Source organism: Rhincodon typus, chromosome 32 (genome assembly GCF_021869965.1).
Source record: "Rhincodon typus isolate 14 chromosome 32, sRhiTyp1.1, whole genome shotgun sequence".
Taxonomy (NCBI): domain Eukaryota; kingdom Metazoa; phylum Chordata; class Chondrichthyes; order Orectolobiformes; family Rhincodontidae; genus Rhincodon; species Rhincodon typus.
Window position 1 is genome coordinate 8,780,703 of NC_063363.1, and position 24,352 is coordinate 8,805,054.

A 24,352-nucleotide genomic window follows, 5' to 3' on the forward strand; every position below is an offset into this window, starting at 1 on the left:
ACAGATCAAAGATCAAGAAGACTTCTTTTTCCTAGATTCCTAAGCTGTGGTTATCACTGGAAAGTCCTGCATTTCTTCCTGTATACTGCAAGATTTATGAATCTTGGAATGTCTTTCACCAGGGCTGTTTGTTTAGTTTCTTAATAAAACAATGCACTCTTTTCCTATGACGATAGCAGTAGTTATAGAGTTATGGAATAGTTAACCATTTCACACAAACATTCTTGTGGTTTTAAAAAAACTAGCCATGGAAATGGACTAATAACATTCAGCACCACATCAATGCATGCACACACCCATATGGAAAATCTGTAGGTTTAAAACGATAAAAGACTACATTGGAATAAAAATAGTAAGTACAGTCACTGTAACGTACTCAAGAGATTGTTTGAGATGTTCTTTCCTATCATGTGACCATTTTTCTCCATCCTATGTAAACATGTAAGTGCTTTGCGCAGGTTTAAGGTAACTCCTGTCCTTTTCAGTAAAGTCAGAAGTTGTTGTTTTCCAAATGGGAGAAGATGGATTTTGTACTGGGCCAGAGATGTCCACAGAACTTGTTTTTGAAGGGCTCCTACTGTGTCACAGACTGCCTTGGGTTCACATCTCATGTTTACATGCAATGTTCCCATTGATGTACACTCACTGCCAAGCCACAGATACTGATGGAGCTTGTCCCTAGTTTGCTGGATTTACCTGCCACGGAGGCCAGAGCACTGAGATCTGATCTGCTCAACCCTCCACTCAATTCAAACAGGAGAAAACAGAATATTGAGAAATACCAAGACAGAACGAACTGACCCTCGGGTACCCTGTCTCTTCCATCCACTGTTTGGTGCCACCATGGTAACCAATGAATCATACACAAGATGGTAAAGGACAGGAGAAGTAATTAGTCACTTTGCCCTTTAAACCTGCCTTAGCATTCTACAAGATCATGGCTTCTACTTCAACTTGACCTTCCCATGCTACCCCATATCCCTTCATATCCTTAGTACCCAAAAATTCATCGCAATCTTGAAAATAATCAATGACTGAACACCCACAGCCTTCTAGGGCAGTGAACTACAGATGTTCACATTCCTCTTAGTGAAGACATTTCTCCTCATCTCAGTCCTAAATGGACAAGTCCCAGAGAGGTAGTGGAAACTCAATCATTGAGCATGTTCAAGAGAGAAGCCAGTAGATTTCTGGAGACTAATGACTTTAGGGGATATGGGGATAGATTATCAGCCACCATCTATTTGAATGATAAAGCAGACTGGACAGGCTGAATGGCCTAACCCTGTTCCAATTATCCTTTTCCTCAGGTTGTAACCCTGTGCAGCCAAGGGAAACATTTTCTCAGCCTCCAACTATTAAAACCCAAAAACATTTTATATGTAGCAGTTAGATCATTCTTCTAAACACTGGAAATATAGGTCAAGCCTACTCAATCTGTTCTCACAAGAGAATAGCAAGAACCTCTCTGGTGAACCTTTGTGGTGGCTATTCTTATTAGGAGCCAATAGGCTTGAAATTGGGTTCAAAAAAAGCAGTCACATGTTGCTTGTCTGTTCTGTGCCTCCCTGATGCTCAAAATCATTGATTTTAATGGAATGTGCTATCGGTGATGGGATACAAGAGACAGCAATTGCAATCCTAGCATTACCCATATCCAAACTCACCCCCAAATAACTCAAAAGAAAAAAAGCCATTGGTTAGTAACTATGCTGTTCTTAGGTTCTGAGAAGGGGCAAACCACTTGGTCATGTATATTCTTTGTGGGAATCTGGAGTGAGGGCAATACAGCCTAGAGATGGAACAGGTAAAAATAACAAAAAGGTGCCACTTACTGTTGTGCTTGCTATGTGTGCCTTGAGATTGACCAGCATGGCTGGACTAGTGCTGATGACTGTATCCTCAATCAGTTCTTGAATGGTGGAAATATCTGCTTTCCCCTCATTCCCCTGTCCAGGCAAAACAAATGAAAGAGGTGAACAAATTTATTATTTCTTTCTCAGTGTAGTGTTGGAGAATGGAGACAGTCCACTTTACCACCGGCAGATTACATGATAGGAGTACTTGTGTACAGCACATCCTCCAAAGTAATATCACTTCTGTGTCACCTTGCAACCAGAATTTAGGTTTTGCAGCCCAGTGACCAGAAGGAAGTTGCTGAGCAAGAATCCAACCCAAAGAGGAGCACACATCAAAAGTAACAGCCAGGCTCGAGTAACCCACAGAGACTCCAGACAAATTCCAACTCAGACCAAGTCTGCAGGTGGCTGCAAACTTGGTCAATGCCAGACATTTACTAATCATTACTTCATTCACTCTAAAATATGTGGGTTACCAATGCTGTCAAAATACTGCTAATCAGAACATCAAGTCCAAAATGGCACTGCTTCAAGCATGAAGAGCCTTGGGACAGTTTGTACACGAGCACTATTAGTTAACTATAAGATGCTGCTGTTCTCAATGGGTCCTTTTGTTGTTATGAATCCAGACACCCAGGTAAATATCCACTAACCAACAATACTCCAATGGATTGCTAATTGAATAACGTTGCTATGGTCACAGGGCAACTTGTTCCTCAGTGCATTTCCATTCCTTTTTCTTACAAAATGAAGGCACATGAGTCCTCATAGAAACATAGAAGATAGGAGCAGGTGTAGACCATTCAGTCCCTCGAGCCTGCTCCGCTATTCAATATGATCATGGCTGATCACAGAGCTCAATACCCTAATCCCGCCCTTCCCTATGTTGGTCTGTAGGGGGGAAATAGGGCAGTCAAATTCAATGGTTCAACATCAGTCTATGCCAATCTTCAAACTAACTCATGCAATTTGTGCTGTTATTTGCACTGATGACCCTATAACACAATCCTCACTGAATTCAGAACTCATTCCCCCAGTCACTCGTTATTACTTGACAACAACTCTTCATCAATTAATTGAAATAAATGTCAAAAGTAATAACAACAGAAAAAAATAATATTGTTCACTTTCTTACCCCTTTCTGTAGTTTGGAGTTGACTGTGAGGGATAGAGCAGGGGGTTTCTTGAATGACCAAGTGACCAGCAGACCCTCAACCTCTGCTTCTTCCAAACAAATCTCCATCTGCGGAACACAATAACAGTTGACAATGCAATCACATCAAATACTACATCTCTCCGAGCAGCTGCACCGAGAAATGGTAGAGAAATGGAATTATTTTGCTTACAAAAATACTCCTCTAGATGGCCCTGCTGTGTAGCACATCCCCAGGCTGACATTTGCTGGGCCGTGCAACAGCACCACACAGATTCACAGCCACCAATGTCACTCAAAGAGCCAGCAAAAAGCATGAGACTCCACTTGCAGGTAATGTTCCATGGACTTTGACCATCTAGTACCCCCTCTATGTGACCAATGTGATGAAAGTTTATAATGTGCAATTATTATTTGGGAACTTGCTTCTAAAGTAAAAGGGCTCTTTTGATTTCCAGTTCTGTGAAGGCAAACTTGTTTTATAAAGGTCAGAAACTCATTTTCTTTTAACAGTGGGTCAGAACAACATTTCCTACAAACAAATAATACAAGCTGAACGACTATAGAAACTATCTGGTAAGATAACTGCAGCATATTGTTGACCTGAGTTTTATGATACATAGAAAAGCAAGGGCTGTAAGCAGGTTGAGTTCAGAAACATAGTTTCATCTCTGTAGCAGTTCAATGTGTAAGCTCATCACCACCTTCTTAAGATCAAGTGGGGAAGGGCGCAGCCAATGATGCCCACATCCCACAAGTGAATAAAAAACAAAGAAGAGCAGTTTAGTTTGTGGGAACCTTAAGGTCATCAGAGATGGACAAGGTCAGAAATCACACTACACCAGGTTATAGTCCAACAGGTTTATTCAAAAACGCAAGCTTTCGGAGTGTAGCCTCTTTATCAGGCCACCAGACAAAGGGGCTATGCTCCAAAAGCTTGCGTTTTCAAATAAACCTATTGGACTATAACCTGGTGTAGTGTGATTTCTCACCTTGTCCATCCCAGTCCAACACTGGCACCTCCACATCAGAGATGGTAAGTAGGCTTGAGCTGTTTCTGCAACCTCAAAGTAGTCAAAGTCAGAGAAAGATCAGTGAGTTAGCCCACCTGTGTGTTTCATGGAGAGGTGGAGAGTATCATGCCCTTGACCATGCAGAAAATGGCCTAAATGAAATTCTTGCAACTTTGCCAGTGAAGGATAGGAATGATACCCGAATGGGTTTGAGTGTCTGTAAGGATATTGCTGGTTAAAAAAAAAGGCTGAATCTTTCTTTTTGATGTTCACAGTAAGATCTTTCCACATTGTTTTATTATATATAGTTTTGTGGTTCTTTTAAACTTTTTTTTTGTATAATAAACATGTTATTTTGCTCGAAATACACTGGCAGCCTCATGTGTAAATATTTAATGATAGCCCCACCATAGTAAACAAATTGCAAAGTTAAACTTATTAGTCTATCAAACCTGATTCTACTCTGGAATCTGACTTGTCTTGTTTAGAGTGTCATTAAAAAATCGGAATAAAGGCAAAATACTGCAGATACTGGAAATCAGAAACAAACAGAGATTCTGAAGAGGAGTTATACCGGACTCAATTAACTCTCCTTCTCTCTCTACAGATGCTGCCAGACCGTCTGGGTTTCTCCAGTATTCTCCAGTATGTCTGTACCTTAAAATAGCTATCTGGTTCACTAATGTCTTTTATGGAAGGAAATTTGCCATCCTCACCTGGTCTGGCCTACATGTGACTCCAGACCAACAGCAGTGTGGTTGATTCTTAATTGCCATCTGAAAGTGATTCAGTTCAGGGCAGTCAGGGTGGGCAACAAGTGCTGACCTTTCCAGCAACACACAGATTGCATAAAAGGAAAACAAAAAGCCTAAATCTGCCTTGTTGCAATCCCAATTGAATAATGTGTTTCCTTTGAAGGTAACTCACCTTGAAGTACTTACCTCTACAGTTACTAAGCTATTCGGAATATGGACCACCAATTTAATATTTCCCTAACCACTGCACATATTTGTTTTGTCGTCTCTTGTATCCTCTCACATTGTGTTTTCTGGTCCTCTCAACACTCTAATTGTCCATCTCTGTACTCCTGTAACTTCAGGGAAATCCTCCTGTGGGTGCAAATCCCAGAAGCACACTCTTCACTCCAGATGTATCCAGCCCCTACCCAGTCCTTCTCGATCCGTCTCAGCCAGCTGTTACCATTTTTGCCAGGCTAGTCGGTTAGTTTTCTACAAGGCTTTTCACAAAAAGCTTTATTAAGACACTTTTTTCTTCTTGAAAAGCCTCTTTGGGTTGGTAAGAGAATTGCGGCTGAACATCATGCTATCTGTACTTAACATTCACACAAGCACCTTTCAGTAGCCAGCATTGGATAGCAGGTAGCAGCTGGGATTTATTTTCCCTTTGTTAGCTCAAACACATTGAAGCAATGATAATGCTGCAACAGGCAATCTCACTGAACTCGCCACAGGTTTTATATTGAACCAGCACCTTGGATATTCTGCAATGCATTGAATTAGTGAATCAAAGGGGGAAGACGACAGTGTTCTCTGTCCCCATCACCTATTTATCAAGATGTTCTACTTGGGGCATATGTTGGATCAATAGATCCTCGAGGATGGCAAGTAGCATATGGAAAACTAATTGCAGTTATCCTAAATTCTGGTTTTAGACTTAATTTATCCTGTAAATAAAATGGAGTATCTATATGGCAGCTTGACAAGGTAAATATCAGCGAACAGCACTCTGGTTATTGATTAATACCCTTGCAATTTTGCCCAGGCTCCTCTTCAACACTGCAAATTAATGATCTCTCGTCATCGTTTCAGTGGCTGAGGGATGTATCGCAAGAAAACTCTCAGATATATTGCTTCTGAGTTTGCACAGTTGTCTTTGCAACAAATTACCCTTTGACATTATCAGGCAGCTCCTGGTAGCCATAAAACCTCCCCATTATTAATTTATTTTCAAAGTTCCTGCTAAGTGCTCCTTGAATGCTAATTAACATTGATCATTTCTTGGTATGGCTTCTATTCGCCGGCTTTGGGAGGCAGGTGACGTCATGACTGTATTTCACTGCAGTCATGTTTCTGCTGTTTCTTTGTCTCCTCCTTTGATTATATGTGTCTTGCTAATGAACAGTAGTGCAATGAGCTGGATATCTGGTTGTGTCTCCCAGCTCAAGCATTCAATTCCCTGGTTTCGCGAGTGAGCAAGGGAAGGCAGGGTCTCTCTGCATGTCTAATTCTTGCACAGCATGTACTGATTGGGTCATCCTAATCACACCAGTGATCTTTTCTAAACTGCTCCCAGTTATTCAAATATTACTAGATCGTCTTCTGAGATATGAGGGATAGATTGCACAGAACTGGCCAATAGTCTCTCAGGCGTAGAAGTATGAGAAGTGATCTCATCGAAACATATAAAACTCCTGAAGACGATCTGACAGGGAGGATGAAGGAATCTGTGCTCCCTGGTCAGATGGCCTAGTACCAGCACTCATAGTCTCAGAACTAATAAGCAGTCATTTAGCACAGAGATGAGGCAAACATCTTGACTCTGGGGTGGAGAATTTCAAAGGTTCGCAACGCTGAGAGTTGTGAATGCTCAGTCATTGAGTGCATTCAAAACTGAAAGTGACCTTATAGAGGTTTATAAAATCATGAGAGATATAGATAAGGTGAATGGCAGGTGTCTTTCCCCAAGGGTGGGAGGTTTCAAGAGGAGGGGGCGCATTTTTAAGGTGAGAGGAGAAAGAATTTAAAAAGACGTGAGGGGCAATTTTTTTTTTTTTTTTTAAACACAGAGTGGTTCGTGTGCACAATGAACTTCCACAGAAAGTGGTAAATGCAGGTCCTGTTACAATGTATTTGGATAAGTACATGAGTAAGAAATGTTTGGAGGGATACGGGCCAAGCGCAGGCAGGTGGGACTAGTTTAGTTTGGGATTAGGGTCAGCATGGACTGGTTGGACTGAAGGGTCTGTTTCCGTGCTATATGAAATTAGGGGAAACGACAACTGGACAGAAAAGCAAAGTCAAAGGAGATGATCAGTCACAGTCTTATAGAGTAGCAGAGCAGGCTGAATGAATGAGCCGGCTACTTGTGCTCCTATTTCTTATGTTTTAATCACAGTTGGCTATGGCACAGGTGAAGGACAGCCAGATCCCTGACTCAGATAAAAGAGAATTCCTGGCACAACTCAGGCTGTAGCCACGTAGCGGGCAGCGAAACATCAACCATTGTTCATTACCTAATGACTTTCTAGAAGATTTATGGGCACAGCATTCTTGATGGTAGTTAGGATTAATACAATGAGGCACCTGGCTCTGCTTTTCAATCATATCAGAGCTAACCTGCACCTCATCTCCATTTCTTTGCTGTAGATCTACATGCCTCGATGCTGTGACTGGACAAAATCTATCCAGCACAGTCTTAAAAGACACAGGCCCCCAACATCCGCACTGTGGGGGCGAGTGACAAATTTCAAGAACCCTGTGCCTGGAAGACTACCTCTCAATTTCACTCCAGCTCTGAATGACTTGGCTATAATTTTAGGATGAGAGGAAATAGATTCTCCATATCTACCCCATCAAATCCTTCTTTTATACGTTAACAATGTAATACAGGTCAAGATTGTGCAACCTGCTGTCATTACCTACCCTTCTCAGGCCTGGTATTATTCTGGTGGGCTGGTGCTGTTCCACCTCCAAAGCCAATACATCCAAGTCAGAAGCAAGAACAGATCTCCAGAAAGGGCCTGAGCAAGACTCTCTATTGCTGAAGCTCAGCTTCATCACATTTGTGTTGTGAGATAAATGTAACTTTCAAGCAGCCTTCTTGATTGCTTTTGCCATTTACTTTTTCTTATGTTTCAAAATTATAGTGGTTATAACATAATTAACAATTCCACAGTATTTTCGCCTCCAAAACTGTTGCTGTAATCACTCCCACTCTATAAGCTAACAATAAATATCCCTGGAATAACCATGAAGTCAGGGAGCCAGAGATACAAGAATGAGACAAAAAAAGATACAATATGCCACTTTAAAATGTCAATGTACCTTTTATAAATACTGGGACCCATCCATATACAAAGATGCTCTTCAGCTTATTCTCCGTCATTGAAGACAGGAATAGAAAGAGATTATACAGGCCATCAAGCCTGTTCCATAAGGTATAGGAGCACAGTAGGCCAGTCAGCCCATCAAACCTACTCCACCATTCAATGAAATCATGGTTGACCTGAAAATCCTCAACTCCATTTTTCTGCCTTATCCCATAACCCTTTGGTTCCCTCATTGATTAAAATCTATGCCTATTCTGCCACTCAGTGAGATCTCAGCTATCTGCACCCCATATCCCTTAATACTTAAATTCAAAAGAAAATCTATTGACCTCATATTTAAAATTTGCAGTTGTTCAAGGGTGATTTGATATTTGCGGAAGAGTGTGTGAAACTTACTTCACTGTTTAGGTATGTAAGTGCTTGTTAATTCCATACAGAGACTCTGGCTCTGATTTGTAGATGGTTCCGACTCACCTTAAATTCCTAGACAGCAGAAAGGGTTTTGTTCTGTCCACCCTTTCCCCTTGAAGGCCTCAACAAAATCATCCCATAATCATCTTGATTTCAGGAAAACTCCCTTCCATCCAAGGTCATTTTTTTCCTTCTTCATTCTATCATGGGACGTGGGCATCATTGGCAAGGTCAGTATTTGTTGCCTGTCGTTAATTGCCCTTAACAAGCTGAATTGTTTCCTGGCCATTTGGGAGGGCAGTTAAGAGGCAACCACTTTGCTATGGAGTTACTGGTAGGCCAGACCAGGTAAGTACGGCAGATTTCTTTGCCTAAAGAATATCAGTGAGCCAGATGGACTTCAACAACAGTTGGCAATAGTAACTAATGGTGACTATGAAGTTGAAATTAATTTTTAGGATTAGGGTAACAGAGTTAAAACCGAGATGAGGAGAAATTACTTCTCTCAAAGAATGGAGAATCTGTGGAATTCATTACCCCAGAGTGTGGTGGATGCTGAGACATTGATTAAATTGAATGAGGAGATAGACAGATTATTAATTAGTAACGATGGCTCAGTGGTTAGCACTGCTGCCTCACAGCGTCAGGGACTCGGGTTCGATTCCATGGTGACTGTCTGTGTGGAGTTTGTACATTCTCCCCATATCTATGTGAGTTTCCTCCAGATGCCCTGGTTTCCTCCCATAGGCCAAGGATGTGCAGGGTAGGTGGACTGGCCATACCAAATCGCCCAGGGATGTGTAGGTTAAGTGGATTAGCCATGGGAAAAATACAGGATAGGGTACCCTCTTCGGAGGGTCAGGGTGGGCTGTAGAGATTCTATGAAAAGGAAAAGGTAAAGTCATCATAGTCTTACCAGACACCAACTGTTCTCTCATTAGACAGAGAGACGATTGCTGGTGGTTTAACCTGAGTTAGAGGTAATGGAGAATGTACAGGTAAATTGAATGAAGGCCAAGCTAAGATCAGCCACAATTGTATTAAATGGCAGATCTGGCTCGAGGGGCTGACTTGTCTACTCCTAGTTCCTATAAAGTAGCTTTCAATTCCAGATTTATTAACAGAATTTAAACTCCACCAACTGCAGTGGTCGATTTGAACCTGTTTCCCCAGAGAGACGAACAGTGGCCTCTGAATTACTAATCCAATGACATTAGCACTATACTACCATCTCTCCTTCCTAAGGTCAGGTGCCCAGGACGACTCACTGTGTAACATCAGACTGCCATTGAGATTTCCGTCAAACGTTTTCACAGTGAACAGGAACATCATTTATCATTCACCAACGTCAGCAACAATGAATCATTTATTCCAGCATGATGTTGCACTAAATACCTGGGCTTTAAGTGGAGCCAAGGTCACCTGGTAGGATTCCATGGAAACGGCAGCTGGAGACTGTTGGGTAACAGAGACAGGGAACCGAATTTCATCCACCGTCAACTGACAACAAAGAACCTGCAGCAAACAGACAAACAGTTAACAATTAAACTTTCTAAAAGAAACAACAGTTTGGATCCCATCACCCTTTCTCCCTGAAAACTCCTCTATGTGGATATTTATGATTCCAAGTACTTTAAAAAACAAAATTTAAAGCAAAATGTAACATGAGCAAGAACTTGCAACCACTAGTCAAACTGCTGTAGGAAACAGATGAATAGGGAAGCTGGCCATTATGTTTGGCTATAAATTGAGAGAGGGGGAATGAGCAACAAGACCTGGGTGGCCTTGTACACCAATCACTGAAAGGAAACATGTAGGTGCAGCAGGCAGTGAGGAAGGTAAATGATATATTGGTCTTCATTGGATTTGAGCACAGAAGCAAGGAGGTCTTGCTGCAATTATATAGGGCCTTGGGGTGACCACAATTAGAACATTGTATGCAGTTTTGGTCTCCATATCTGAGGAAGGATTTTCTTGCTATAGAGGAATTGCAGCAAAAGGTTTAGTAGACTCACTCCTGGGATGGTAGGAATGAGTACGAGGAGAGGTTGAATTGGTTAGGATGATATTTGCTGGGGTTCAGGAAAATGATGAGTGATGTCATAGAAATCTACAAAATTCTAACAAGGCTTGACAGGGTAGCTGCAGGAAGGATGTTCCTGATGATGAACAGATCCAGAACCAGGGGTCGCTGTCTAAAAATATAGGGTAAACCATTTAGGATGGAGATGAGGAGAAATGTCTTCTCCCAGAGAGTGGTGAGCCTGTGGAATTCACTAACACAGAAAGCAGCTGAGGCCATAACATTGTATGCTTTCACAAAGGAGTTAGATATAGCACTTGGGGTTAAAGGGATCAAAGGAAATGGGAGAAAGTGGGAATAGACTATTGTTATCACCAGACCAGACCCCCTCAAAATATTTTAAGAAGGGAGCCTAGACCTTAACTTTGTCTCATTTTAAAAGCAAATGTAACAAGCTATGTTCCAGATGCAATTTGATTTGTCAAACTACTTGATGTTAGGCAAAACACAATTTATTTAAACACTATAGTTAAAATACAATGAAAGAAAGAAGAACTTAGGATAACATAACTGTCAGAAAACTTAACAAAATAATAGACACAGTAACTATTAGTAGTTAACTGTCCCAATATAGTAACATCCCATAAACACACTCCTTGACAAGAAGACAAATTCAGAAAATAGATCTGTCTCACAGGTAACCCAGCAGCATAGAGAAACCCCAACTTCTAGCTGTAACTGAGGGAAAAGATAGCTTCAACTTCTTCAAAACTTCAGTAGCCTCTGCCCTGCTCAGATTCCAATGGCAACTGCTAAAAGCTAGATCTAAAAACTAAAAAATAACTAAAAATCCTGGTTTGAGAGGACTGGACACACCCAACCAGGCTGCTTCTATTGTCCCAACTTTAAAAAAAAAAACCCCAAGGCCTCACAAGCTGTTTACATTACCACAGAATCGTTCAATCTCTCCCTTAAAAGAAACTTGGACAAAATACACCTGTTAAAGCCACAGCATCATTACACAATGGAATTGGATTGTAGCGAATGGTCGAACAAGCTCGAAGGGCTGAATGGGCTACTTTTGCCACTATTTTCTATGATTCTATGTAGCATCTCTCAAGGCCACCACACATCTGTAAACATTTTACGGTCAATGAAGTGCTTTTCATCATTAACTCGTGGGATGAGGGTATGGCTGGCTCAGCCAGCATTATTGCCAGTCACTTCTGGCCCTTCATAAGATGGTGGTGAGCTGCCTTCTTGAACTGGTGTAGTTAATAGACCGACAATGCTGTGAGGGAGGGAGTTTGAGGATTCTGATCCAGTGACACTGAAGAAGTGGCAATATATTTCCAAGTCAGAATGGTGAGTGTAGGAATTGTAGCAGCTATGGGAAAGATTGCAACCAATCTGCACTTAGCAATTTCTTGCCAACAGCAATGTGTAACCGGTTCAATCGTTTACGGAATTTTTGGTTAAAGACCCTTTTAATATACTGTGAAACTTTGTGGATTGCCCAACCCTCCAGCCTTCTCATCTGTTAAAATTAAAACAAAGCAAAATTAAACTGTTTTTTGCAAATTCAGTCATGGGTTGAGGGCATCGCTGATTAGACCAGCATTTATTGCCCATCCCTAATTGCCCAGAGGGCAGTTAAGAGCCAACCACGATGCTGTGGGTCTGGTGTCACATGTAGGCCAGACCAAGTAAGGACGGCAGTTTCCTTCCCTAAAGGACATTAGTGAACCAGATGATTCTTTTACCGACATTCGACAATGGAATCATAGTCACTATTAGACTTTGAATTCCAGATTTGTTTTTATTGAATTCAAATTCCACCATCTGCCATGACGGGATTTGAACCCGGGTCCCTAGAACGTTATATGGGCTCTGGATTAACAGTCCAGTGATAATATCACTAGGCTGTCGCCTCACAAAACTATACTGTTAAACACTGCATATTTGTAATGTAACATTATGGACTATGCAATGCTAGCATATTGTAGCTATTTCATTTTGGACTTTTTTTTAACGAAATGGTTTTTTTTTAAAAAATGTACTTTTGTATTTGGTACAATTTTAAAATTATTTGAAAATTGCATGAAACCATTTGGACATGAGTTCTAGGGAAAGACAGATAAATGGAGTTGAGGACTATCAGATCTGACAATGATCTCACTCAATAGTAGAGAAGACTCAATGGGCTGAATGGCCCACTTCTCCTCTTACGTCTTATGGTTTTCTGAGGTCCTGGTAGATTCCAGTTGAAAAATACTGAAAGACATTTGTTCCCGTGATGCAGATTTTGAGAGATAAACATTGGTCAGGATGCCAGGGATAACTCCTTCGAAAAGGATGCTATCAGATCTTTTACCTTCACCTGAGTGGGCAGACAGTTTAAAATCTCAGTTAAAAGTCATTGACTCTAACAGTGCAGCACCTCCTCATTATCACACTGCAGCGTCAGCCTAGGTCTTTGTTTTCAAGCTTTCGAATAGGGCATGAATCTGGAACATTCCACCTCACAGGTAGGAGCACTGCCAATGCAAACCACAGCTGAAAATGGAAATGTATCTTCATAGAATCATTGAAACCCTATGGTGTGGGAGCAGGCCATTTGGTCCATTGAGTTCACACTGACCCTCTGAAGAGCAGCACACCCAGACCCACTCCCACTACCCCATCCCTGTATTTCCCACAGTTAATCCATCCAACCCACCCATCCCTGGATACTATGGACTATTTAACATGGCCAATCCACCAAACCTGCACACCTTTGGACTGTGGGAGGAAACCGGAGCACCCAGAGGAAACCCACGCAGACACAGGGAGAATGTGCAAACTCCACGCAGACAGGTGCCTGAGAGTGGAATTGAACCCAGGTCCCTGGCACAGTGAGGCAGCAGTGCTAACCACCGAGCCACCGTGCTCCCCCCCCCAGTCTTATCAGTATCTTAACAGTATAACTTGAATAATGATTGATGATCCCCTATTTCATTGCTTCATGTCAGTTTCAGTAGAGATGTAATCTGGAGATGTTCCTTAACAATGTTGCAAACGACTACTCCGTGCTGGCAAGATTGAAAGCAATGGTTTCTGAAGGAGACAACTATGAAATGCTGCTGTGTGGAACATGGGACAAGTACCAGGTATTACATTCTAGTCCACAGCTGGTCCTCCCACTGGAAGAAGCTGATTTCAAGTTGGTGTACCGATCCAGAAACTCGATTCCCTTGACTGTGCATGTCCAGAGAATGAGCAAAGTGTTGGTGAAAACACACCCAGTCCTGTCGGTTCCTCCCACCCGCCCCGTGTCTGTGTGTTCCATTCACCAACACTGGGGAGCACAATCACATGGTTCTGGGTTCCAGTCTCACTCTAGCCAGTGAAGTCAAAAATCCAACTCAGGGCAGTACGAAGCATACGACTACAGGGTTGACTTTCAGAACAGAACTTACACTCCAGTACTCACTGATCACATAGGTGGATGGAAACAACTTATATTGAAGAGGTGCAGGGGATTTTTTTCCCTGGTGTCCTGGTCAATACTTGGTACACTGATGTGTGAAAATAGCCATCCTGTTTCCTACATTATGACAGTGACTGTATTTCAAATTAGCTGCATAAGGTTTAAAAGTCTTTCTTTATCTTTACCAGTTAATGACTGAGTGATAGGATTTTCTCAGGCCTGATCCTGAACATAGGTCCACCCTTTCTCTCATCCTTTTTAAACTCAAGACCAAAGCCCCAACTGCCGACATCTTGTTCTATCTATATTGTTTTATTCATTCTCTCATGGGTATTGCTGCCAAGCCCTGCATTTGTTGTCCATTCCTAACTGCCCTTGAATAGATGGTTTGCTAAGATTATTTCAGAGGACAGTTAAAAGTCAATCATATTGCTGCAGGTCTGGAGTCAGGGCGAAGATTTCTTTCGTTAGAGTTCATAAGTGAGCCCAATACAATTGTATGATAATCTATGATGGCTCCACAGTTCCTAGGTACCATAAGCAGAAGTAGGCCACTTGGCCCCTCAAGCCTGCTCTGCTATTTGATAAAGTCATGGCTGAACTGATTGTAACCTCAAATCCACAGTCTTAGGTATCCGCTGACTCCCTTAGTGAACAAATATCTACCCACCTCTGTCTTAAAAATATCCTTGCACTCTGTTTCCACTGCATTTTCAGGAAGACAGTAGCAAAGACCCACGATCCTTGGAGTAAAAATGTTACTTGGTCTCGGTTTTAGGTTGGCGATCCCCGATATTTAGGAAACGAGACTAGCTTTCAATTCCAGATTTATTAACTTACCATGCTCTGTTCGGATTGATCCGTACAGGTAACTTGACTGATACATGCTGTTGAGGGTAGCTGGGGTCCCTCCTCAAAACTGATCTGCAGAGAGCTCTGAAACAAACGCAACCAGAAGAATAAATGAAACATGCAAACCAGCAATCACAGACCACTGACTCACACCGCTTAGTCACCAGTTAAAATATTTAGTTAAAAATTAGAAAAAAATCCAGACAAAGAAATATCTTCTAATTTTATGGCAGCTTGAAGACCTTACTTCTCTCAGTCATGGCTCAGTGGCTACCACACTGACCTCTGATTCACAAGGATCTGAGGCGAAATCCCAATCCAAAACATGCGAACAAGTTGACACTCCAGCGTGGTACTGAGATAGTGTCACACTGTTGGAGATGGTGTCCTTCAGATTAGATGATAAATTGAAGCCTGTCTACTGAGGTGGTAGAGAGCATATTTCTATTTACAGAATTGACCCCGTTAAATAATTGATAATCCACCGCAGCCAATGCATTTTGATGTAAAGAAAGAAGTTCTAGAGTCCATCAATCCACGATCACCCATTCTCCTGCAAATTGCCCTCCTTTTTCATAATAGTCGCTGCACTTCAGTGTAATTCATCAGAATGTGAACCACCTTGAGGTATATCTGACAGATAAGATCTTTACAACTCTTTTTTCTTATTGGTTTTATATTAGGGGTTTGGAAGAAGGGGGTAGATTTGCATTTTTGCCACAAGACTAGCAATCAAAATCTAATTCTTTCACAGGAATGAACATCTTTGGTTAGGCCAGCAGTTGGGGCCCATCTGTAACTTTCCTGCAGGAGATGGTGGTGAGCCATCTTCTAGAACTGCTACAGTCCACTTGGTGTGGATATACCCGTAGTGTAGGCTGGAAGGCAGTTCCAAGATTTGATCACACAATGAAGGAACAATGATATAGCTCCTGTCACAATTCCACAGTTGTAGATTGTGCTACCTAACTCAATTAGTCGAATCTTTCACAACAGCAACTGTGAAATTAAAGGATATGATGTGCAGGGGTAGAGCTCTCACATTTGGAACAGAAGGTCTAGTTCAAGTCCCACCTCAGGGTGTGATGCCCAAGGAGGTGTGACAATAGAATCGTACAGCACAGAAATAGACCCTTCAGTCCAACTCGTCCACACTTACCAGACATCCCAATCTGACCTAGTCCCGTTTACCAGTGCTTGGCCCATATCCCTTTAAACCCTTCCTATTCATATGCCCATTCAGATGCCTTTTAAATATTGTAATTGTATTTGCTTCCAATACTTCTTCTGGCAGCTCATTCTATACACACACCAGCCTCTGTGTGAAATGTTACCCCTCAGGTCCTTTTTAAATCTTTCTCCTCTTACCTTAAACCTATGCCCTCTAGTTCTGGACTGCCCTACCCTGGGAAAAAGTCTTGGGCTATTCACCTTATCCATGCCCCTCTTGATTTTAGAAACCTCTGTAAGGTCACCCCGTAGCCTCTGACGCTCCAGGGAAAAATGCTCCAGTCTATTAAGTCTCTCCCTATAGCTCAAACCCTCCAGTCCCAGCAGCATCCTTATAAATCTTTTCTGCACCCTTTCAAGTTTCACAACATCCTTCCTATGTAAGGGCATACCTGACCAGTTTGATGTATAAAAAACAATATGAAACAAAACCATGAAAGCTTTTGTGTAACCCCAGCTGGATTCATCAAAAGTCCTTTAGGGCAATCTGTGCCTAATTAATTAGGTTCACCAGATGTTTCTGCCACTCTGTCATTTCTGAATATGAATTTGTTTGTTACTACCAAGCTACTGTTTATTTTATTCCTTCAAGGGATAAGGGCGTCGCTGGCTAGGCAGCATTTATTGCCCATCCCTAATTGCCCAGAGGGCAGTTATGAGTCAACCACATTGCTGTGGGTCTGAAGTCACATGTAGGCCAGACCAGGTAAGGATGGTAGTTTCCTTCCCTAAAGCACATTAATGAACCGGATGAGTTTTTCCCGACAACTGACAATGGATTCACGGTCATCGTTAGATTCTTAATTCCAGATATTTTTTTCCAATGCAAATCTGCCATGGTGGGATTCAAACCCGGGTGCCCAGACAATTATCTGGGTCTCTGGATTAACAGACCGGTGATAATACTACTAGGCCATTGCCTCCCCAAATAGCTTGTACATCTGGTATGAATACAAGAAGGTTACGGCACAAGGCAACATGCAAACATGTGTACTGAGTGACCTTAGGATAGATTGTGATATTAGAGGAATTTGAAAGCAACTACTTACATGGTAAATCTATCAATTTTTTTAAGCACCTCAGTAAATCAAATTGAACATGGAACATTTCTGCCCAGGGTGAAGGGTTAAATTCATGCCCACAACCCCCTTGTTGCACTGGTTTGGCTAAATTGTAAAATTTGAGATATGGAACAAAACGAAATCATTTTCAATTTTTCAGTAAATGGTTTATGTCCAGTGCAGGAAATCAAAGTTTTCTTCAGTTTAAAATAAATCCAATAAATTAACAGAATGCTATTAATACATTTTAAAATGAGGCGTCTTTGAGTCATGTATTTGCTTCAAATCAGTGCAGCAATTAGATACAATGATGGAAATTTTTGGCCTTTTGTTTTAAATGGCACCGGAAGCAACGACAGCTCACACAGCCATGCTGAAATGTGGAGAAGTGACCACAAGTGAAACTAAAAATCAAACTGTTTTTATTAAAAAAAAATGTTAAGAGACGAGGTTGGCTTGTAGCGAGGACCAAGAGTATCATCATGTTATGGGACAGCAACAAAGGTGCCAGGCTCACACAAGCATAGAATCTATACATTGCAGAAGAAGGCCACTCAGCCCATTGAGTCCATACTGACCCTCCAAAGACTGTCCCACCCAGACCCATCGGTGCCCCCGTCCTATCCCAGTAACTCTGCGTTTCTCGTGGCTAACCAACCTCGCCTGTACAACCCTGGACACTCCGGACAATTTAGCATGGTCAATGCACCTAATCTTCACATCTTTGGTCTGTGGGAGGAAACAGGAGCACCCAGTGGAAACCCACACAGACGTGGAGAGGATGTGCAAACTCCACACAGGCAGTTACCCGAGGGTAGAATCGAACCGGTATGCCTGGAGCTGTGAGGGCAGCAACTGAGCCACTGTGCCATCGATAGTTTGGATCTATTTTTACACGTCTGCTCAACTAATCCAAAGCCACTTCTCATCTGCACTATTTTTAGAACCAATAGAAAAGAGTCCTTAAAATAAACCAAGAAAAAAAGCACCTTTATTTATAATTACTCCAACGAATTTTCTCTTGGGTTGCTCTGAGGAGTTTAAGCTTATCTGCCTGAAAACATTACTGTCCCTTCAGGATGACCCAATCTGATGGGTGGGCTCTGTCCTTTACAAAGGCTTCAGATTTAGCTCTCAACTACTGTACAGCAGTGACCCACTTGTCAAACCAGGTCTGACTGGGAATTGAAGATTAATTTCTAGGCCATTCACTGCCGAGAGCAACCAGGGAGAAAAATCATTAGGGCATTAAACTAAACAAGAGCCTTTGGTTACCATTTTCTTTTCATTAAGCATCATCACTTATTAGTTTTGACAATATTGGGGATGGGATTAAAAACGTTGTTGGATGAGGGTCCAATGAGACCCCATGTTCACAAACATCCACTCTCTCCACCAGTGATGTTCAGTAGATGTAGTGTGTACCATCTACAGGATGCACTGCAGAAATTTACCAAGGCTTCTTAGATAGCACCTTCCAAACCCACAATCACTTCCATCTGGAAGGACAAGGGCTACAGGTACATGGGAACATCACCATTTGCAAGTTCCCCTCCAAGCCACTCACCATCCCGACTTGGAAAATATATCGCTGTTCCTTCATCTTGCTGGCTTAAATCCTGGAACTCCTTCCCTAACACCATTGTGGATCTACTTACAGCACGTGGACTGCAGCGGTTCAAGAAGGCAGCTCACCATCACTTTCTCGAGGGCAACTAGGGACAGGCAATAAATGATGGCCCAGCCAGCAATGCCCATGTCCCACATATGAATTTTCTTTTTAAAAAGGGGTAACCACGAGTTTGATAAATTCCCAATTGAAAAGGACACCTTAAAGATTGATATGTTAAACAAACAATGGCAGGAGGTTGACATCAGGGTGGTTGGAGGCAGGAGGTCATGCGAGGAAACCTCCAGGAATGCGGCCAACCACAATTGACAACAGAAGTGGTGGCAGGTGGTGAACTGGGACCAGGTGACTCCTGCCAAAGGGTGAGGCAAGAATCAACAGTGGAACTTTTGCACACATCTCCTGGCAGCCATCTTGGGGCTGCCTCTGGAGGATGCTGGGGCCTGACTATCCTCAATTCTCCTTGTGGCCATGCAGTTGAGGTCACAATCAGATATATATATCTGTGCCACCTCCTTTTTGATCCTTTAAGGAGCAGGAACAGTTCCTCACTATCTAAGGTATCCAGACCACTCATGAATCTGAAAACTTCTATCAGATTTCCCCTTAGCCGCCTTGTCTCCAAGAAGATCAACCCAATGGCTCAGACTGAAGTTTCTCATCCCTGGAACCATTCTCTTCTGCACTCTCTCCAATGCATTTGCCTCTTTCCTATAATATAGCACCCAGAACTCTAGACAATACTCCAGCTAAGGTCTAACAAATGCCTTGTGTAGGTTCAGCATAACCTCCTTGCTCTTGTACTCTATTCCACCTATTAATACAGCCCAGGATATTGTATGCTTTATTAACTGCTCTGTCAACTTTCAATGATCCAGGTCCCTCTACTGCACTTCCTGTTTTGCCAAAGTAACTGTAACAAATTGCTATGAAATAAACGGCACCTTATTAACCACAAGATACTCTTTCAGTCTGACCAGGAAGTGGTTTTGGTCGACCAAGCAGCCCATAGAGGATGGTGATAGCAACTTCACCTTGAATACCAAACCATATGTTGTAGGGAGCTGATTTGTGCTTATAGCCGCTCACAGCCAAGCAACATCTAGGTTTTAAAACACTCATTCTTGTTTTCAAATCCCTCCATTGCTTCGTCCCTTCTCTCTGATCTCCAGCAACTCAATGCTCCAAAATCTCATGTGCTCTCCTTCAATTGGGGCCTGCAGAATTCAAAACTGCAGAAAGTTGCAGCCCAGGGACTGGGAGCCCTTGTGCAGAAATCACAAAATGTTAGTTTTCAAGTTCAGCAGGCAGTTGGGAAGGCAAATGGACTGTTGCCTTTATTTCAAAGGGAATGGAGTATACAAATATTAATGGAACTATACAAGGCACTTGTCAGATCACAACTGGAATACTGCAAGGTTTGGGCCCCCTTGTCCTGGAAAGATACACTGACATTGGAGGCAGTCCAAAGAAGATCCACTAAGTTGATTCCAGGTATGGAGAGATTTTCTTATAAGGAGGTTGAGTAGATTGGGCGTAGGAGTTTAGAAAAATGTGAGGAGACCTTATTGGATCATATAAGATTCTTAGGGGGCTTAGCAGGGTAGAGTCTAGCATCAGAGGGCATAATCACAGAAGAAGGGGATCACACGTTTAAGATAGAGGTGAAGAGGAATTTCTTCTCTCAGGGTACAGTGAACTTGTTGAATTCCTTATTGCCAAGAGCTGTGGAAGCTGGGTCATTAAATATATTTAAGCTGTGATACACAGATTTTTAATCAGTAAGGGGTTATGGAGATAAGGCAGAACAGTAGAGTTGAGGATGATTAGAACAACCGTGATCTCATTGAATGGCAGAGTAGATTCAACAGGCCGAATGCCCTACCTTCTGATCCTACATCTGATGCCCTAAGGGAACCTCTCTACAACCCTAATTTTAATTGTTACATCACTGGAGGCAGCGTCCTTAGGTACCTAGACCCCAAGATCTGGACTACTTTCCCTGTACTTCTCTTCCTCACCTCTTTCCATTAAGACTCTCCTTCAAATCTATATTGTTTGACCAAATTTGTAGTTATTTGACCTCATATCCCCTGGAGTGTCTCAGGGTCCTACTTTGTTTTATAATGATTTTAAAAAGCACCTTAAAACATTTTATTTGCATTGAGGGCACCATATAAACCTAAGTTGTTGTTGGGATCCAAGATCCTCTTCTATGGAAATTTCTCACCTAGCAGGCAGCTACAAAACTAGTTATTCCAGCTGGTAGATATGCAGAAATTGTTTAACCAAATAAACAAACCTTAACCTTGTTTGGTAAAAAGAATTTGCACTGCAAAATTGAAAGTGCTATTCAAGTCCTGAGAGCTATGCTTTCAAAATGCAAGATCAAGTCAGTTAACTGTGTACACAAATGCTTGGCATTTAACCCAGAGTGATGAGAATACAGATCTTTTGCAGATATTCAGGGAGGAGGTAGATGGGAGAAAGGCCAGTGATATGAATATAAGACAATAGACTTGATTCTGAGACACAGTTGATCAGATTCAGTTCTGGCCATTTGATTTGATGATTTGTAATCTGCTTATTTCAACAGTTTGCAACTGTTGGGCTTTCAATAACTCTCCAGAATCATTGAATTGTGGGGAGATGGTGGACTGGTAATCCAGAGCTCTAGGCTATTGCTTTCCGGCCCTTGGTTCAAATCCCACCACAGATACTGGTGGAATTCAGTTCAAGGACAATAAGGAATGGATTAAAAATGTTGACCTTGCCAGTAATTTCCACAACCCTTGAAAGTGTAAAATAAAACACTGTTCAAGAGGTGGCCATTCATCCCGTCATGACTCTGAAAGAGTCTTTTCCCTGTAGCCCTGGAAAAATGTTTTCTCTTCATTGTCTATCAAATTCCCCTTTGAAAGCCACAATGGAATCTGTCTCCACTACTCTCTCAGGTAACAATTTGCCTTTAGGTCTTTTGCCAGTCAGGTTAGACCCACATTCCATGTTCCACACTGGGATCATATTGGAAAGAAGTATGGGAAGCACTGGCCTATAAAATGAGGATTTTGAATGGCATCTCAGTTATTCGAGATATTTTGTGAAATTAATCGCCTACATTTATGATTTGAAAACTGCATTCACAAAATTGACGCCTTCCATTAACCCTCCAATGACCATTCACCTATCAGAACACAGAGATTTTCTAACTCTCTGAAAATGAGGGAATCTGAGGTCATTGCATGAGAACATCTAGACTTCTGGAACATTCTTCAGCCTTGGAATGTTAACTATCAGAACTGTTTCTTCCTGTCAGCGTGTTGTACACAGAGTCAGTTGTCAAAGGCCAATAATAGTCTTGTTAATAATTAAACCGCATTGCTCCTTTTAGATTTTGACTTGGTGGTATTGATTTCCAGTGTGCCTCACTCACAGGACGTGTGAAAATAACATTGTCAGCGAGGCAAAGGAACCTGAGAGTACTTTTATTTTACTCTGGGATTTTTGATCGCCCAGTACAGAGACAGGTTGCTAAGCAGCACCGTGGGTTAGAGGTCATGACTGTGCCACCATTCCTGCCTCGAACCTTGATTGACAGGGATACCTCACCTCAGTGAAGCTTCCCCACATCCCACCCAAGACAGGATCTATTCCTGAGGGAAGGAAATTTTAGGGGGACAATCTTAAAGAATAGAGTTAAGAGCAGATTCAATAGAGGTGCTCAATATCACATTGGGCTGTCAGTGTTTGATATAAACTGATGCCACAAATCCTCTTTTCCATTATTTTGAAACAACAAAACTAAATAAAATTTGAAAATTGAATCTGTTTCTATCTCCTTTTCAGGTGGTACAATCTAGATCAACCGCTACATTTAAAAAAAAACCTTCTCCTAATCATATGTGAATCACCCTTTGATCTGTGTTCAATAGTTACCAATTTTTTGACTGCTGGATACTGGGGTCATGAATGGGCACGATAACAAAAAAATCAAAAATTCAAAAGGAAAGTTATAAAAATTTAAAATAAAATATCATTTTTGAGGGTGACAATGCACCCTAGCTCCCATGGTGCCTATCAGTTAGAGAGCCTTGAGGCAAACTGGCAAACAACATGTGCTCACTCTCGCAGGTCACCATGCTGCAAATTGCTGAGTCTTTGAGCCTCTCTAATTATCAGTAGTACAGGACAGACTATTGCCAAGTCTTAAGAAGCACTTGTCTTATATTCAAAGTAGCCAATTTCTTGGCATGAAAGCAAAGCGTACAAGTTACTTTGTCAAGTTAAGCATAACTATTTAACACCAGCAGCAGTCAGAGATGAGACTTCTGACACCCCTGAGATCTCAAGCAATACTGCCCTGGTACTGTACCCAAGCCTGCATGGCATCATCAGATTGGAAGGAGCTTACTGCAGCTTCAACATGAACTCTTTCAGAACCTCTATGTTGTATGACATTTATAGAATCGCAGAATCGTACAGTCATACAGCATCAAAGTACTTACAGCTCCAGTCAGGTAAATACAGAAGAGTTGGTTTGACTTGAATGCACAAATTAGGAGCAGGAATAGGCCATTCAGTCCCTCCAGTCTGCTCCAGGCTTCAGCAAGATCAAAGATAATCTGAATGTAGCCTCAACTCCACATTTCTGCCTAATCCTGCTCATCTCCAACTCCCTCAGTAATCAAAAATCTACCACCACTGCTCGGAGGAAGAAAATTACAAAGAATTGCAACCCTCAGTGAGAAAAAAACCCCATCTCTGTTTAAAAATAAATGATGTGCCATGTACGATTGAGTCCCTTAGTTCTCATCTCTCCCATCAAGAGATTCGCCCTTTGAGAATCCACGTCTCCAGTGTCCAGTAGACAAAAAGTTGGAAACTAGAGAACACAGATAAAACAGTGATTCACAAATGATGAGGAGAAGTTTTTTTTTGTTACATAGCAGCCGATTTGGATTGTACCACCCAAAAAAGGAGCAAGAAACAGATTCAGCTTTCAAAAAGGAATTAGACGAGTTCTCCAGCTCAGAGAATTTAGAACATGGGGACACAGTCTCAGGATAAGGGGCCAATTATTTAGGACTGAGACGAGGAGAAGTTCCTTCACTCAAAGGGTTGGAAATCTATAACATTCTTTACCCTAAGAACTGGGGTTGCTCCACCATTGAATACGTTAAAGGTTGATTTTGTTTTCGTCTCTCAGGTAATAGTGGAATTAGCCAGGAAAGTGGAGCTAATCAGAGATCTGCCGTGAGTATAATGAATGGTGGAGCAAGCTTGATGGGTTGCATAGACCCTTCCTGCAACTATTTGTTAAGCAGTAATAAATATCAATGGGAAATATTAAATTGGGCATGTCTTCTAAAGAACTGGCACCAGGCATGGTAGACAAAATGCTCTCTTCCAATTCTGTACCATTCTATGTTTCAATGAGCTGACACTTACAACTTTTTATATCTTCAGGTGCCAGTTCAGGTGGGCATAACAGATCCCATTGTGGTTTGTAAAGAAACAGAGGTCCCCAATCTCCTGACCAACTTTTCTTCCTCAACCAACACCATTAAAAGTAGAAGATCTGC

The 24,352-nt window shown here is 41.8% G+C and overlaps 1 protein-coding gene across 1 annotated transcript in view; it reads right to left on the minus strand.

Annotated features, from left to right (window-relative positions):
• c2cd2l (c2cd2 like) overlaps nt 1-24,352 on the minus strand; it is a 58,182-nt gene that overhangs the window by 28,209 nt on the left and 5,621 nt on the right. Inside the window, exons 2-5 of the mRNA XM_020512487.2 lie at nt 14,838-14,933; nt 9,901-10,020; nt 2,995-3,102; nt 1,836-1,949 (exon numbers count right to left, since the gene is read on the minus strand). Of these exons, the coding sequence (XP_020368076.2) occupies nt 1,836-1,949; nt 2,995-3,102; nt 9,901-10,020; nt 14,838-14,933 (438 nt within the window). The remainder of the gene's footprint in view (nt 1-1,835; nt 1,950-2,994; nt 3,103-9,900; nt 10,021-14,837; nt 14,934-24,352) is intronic.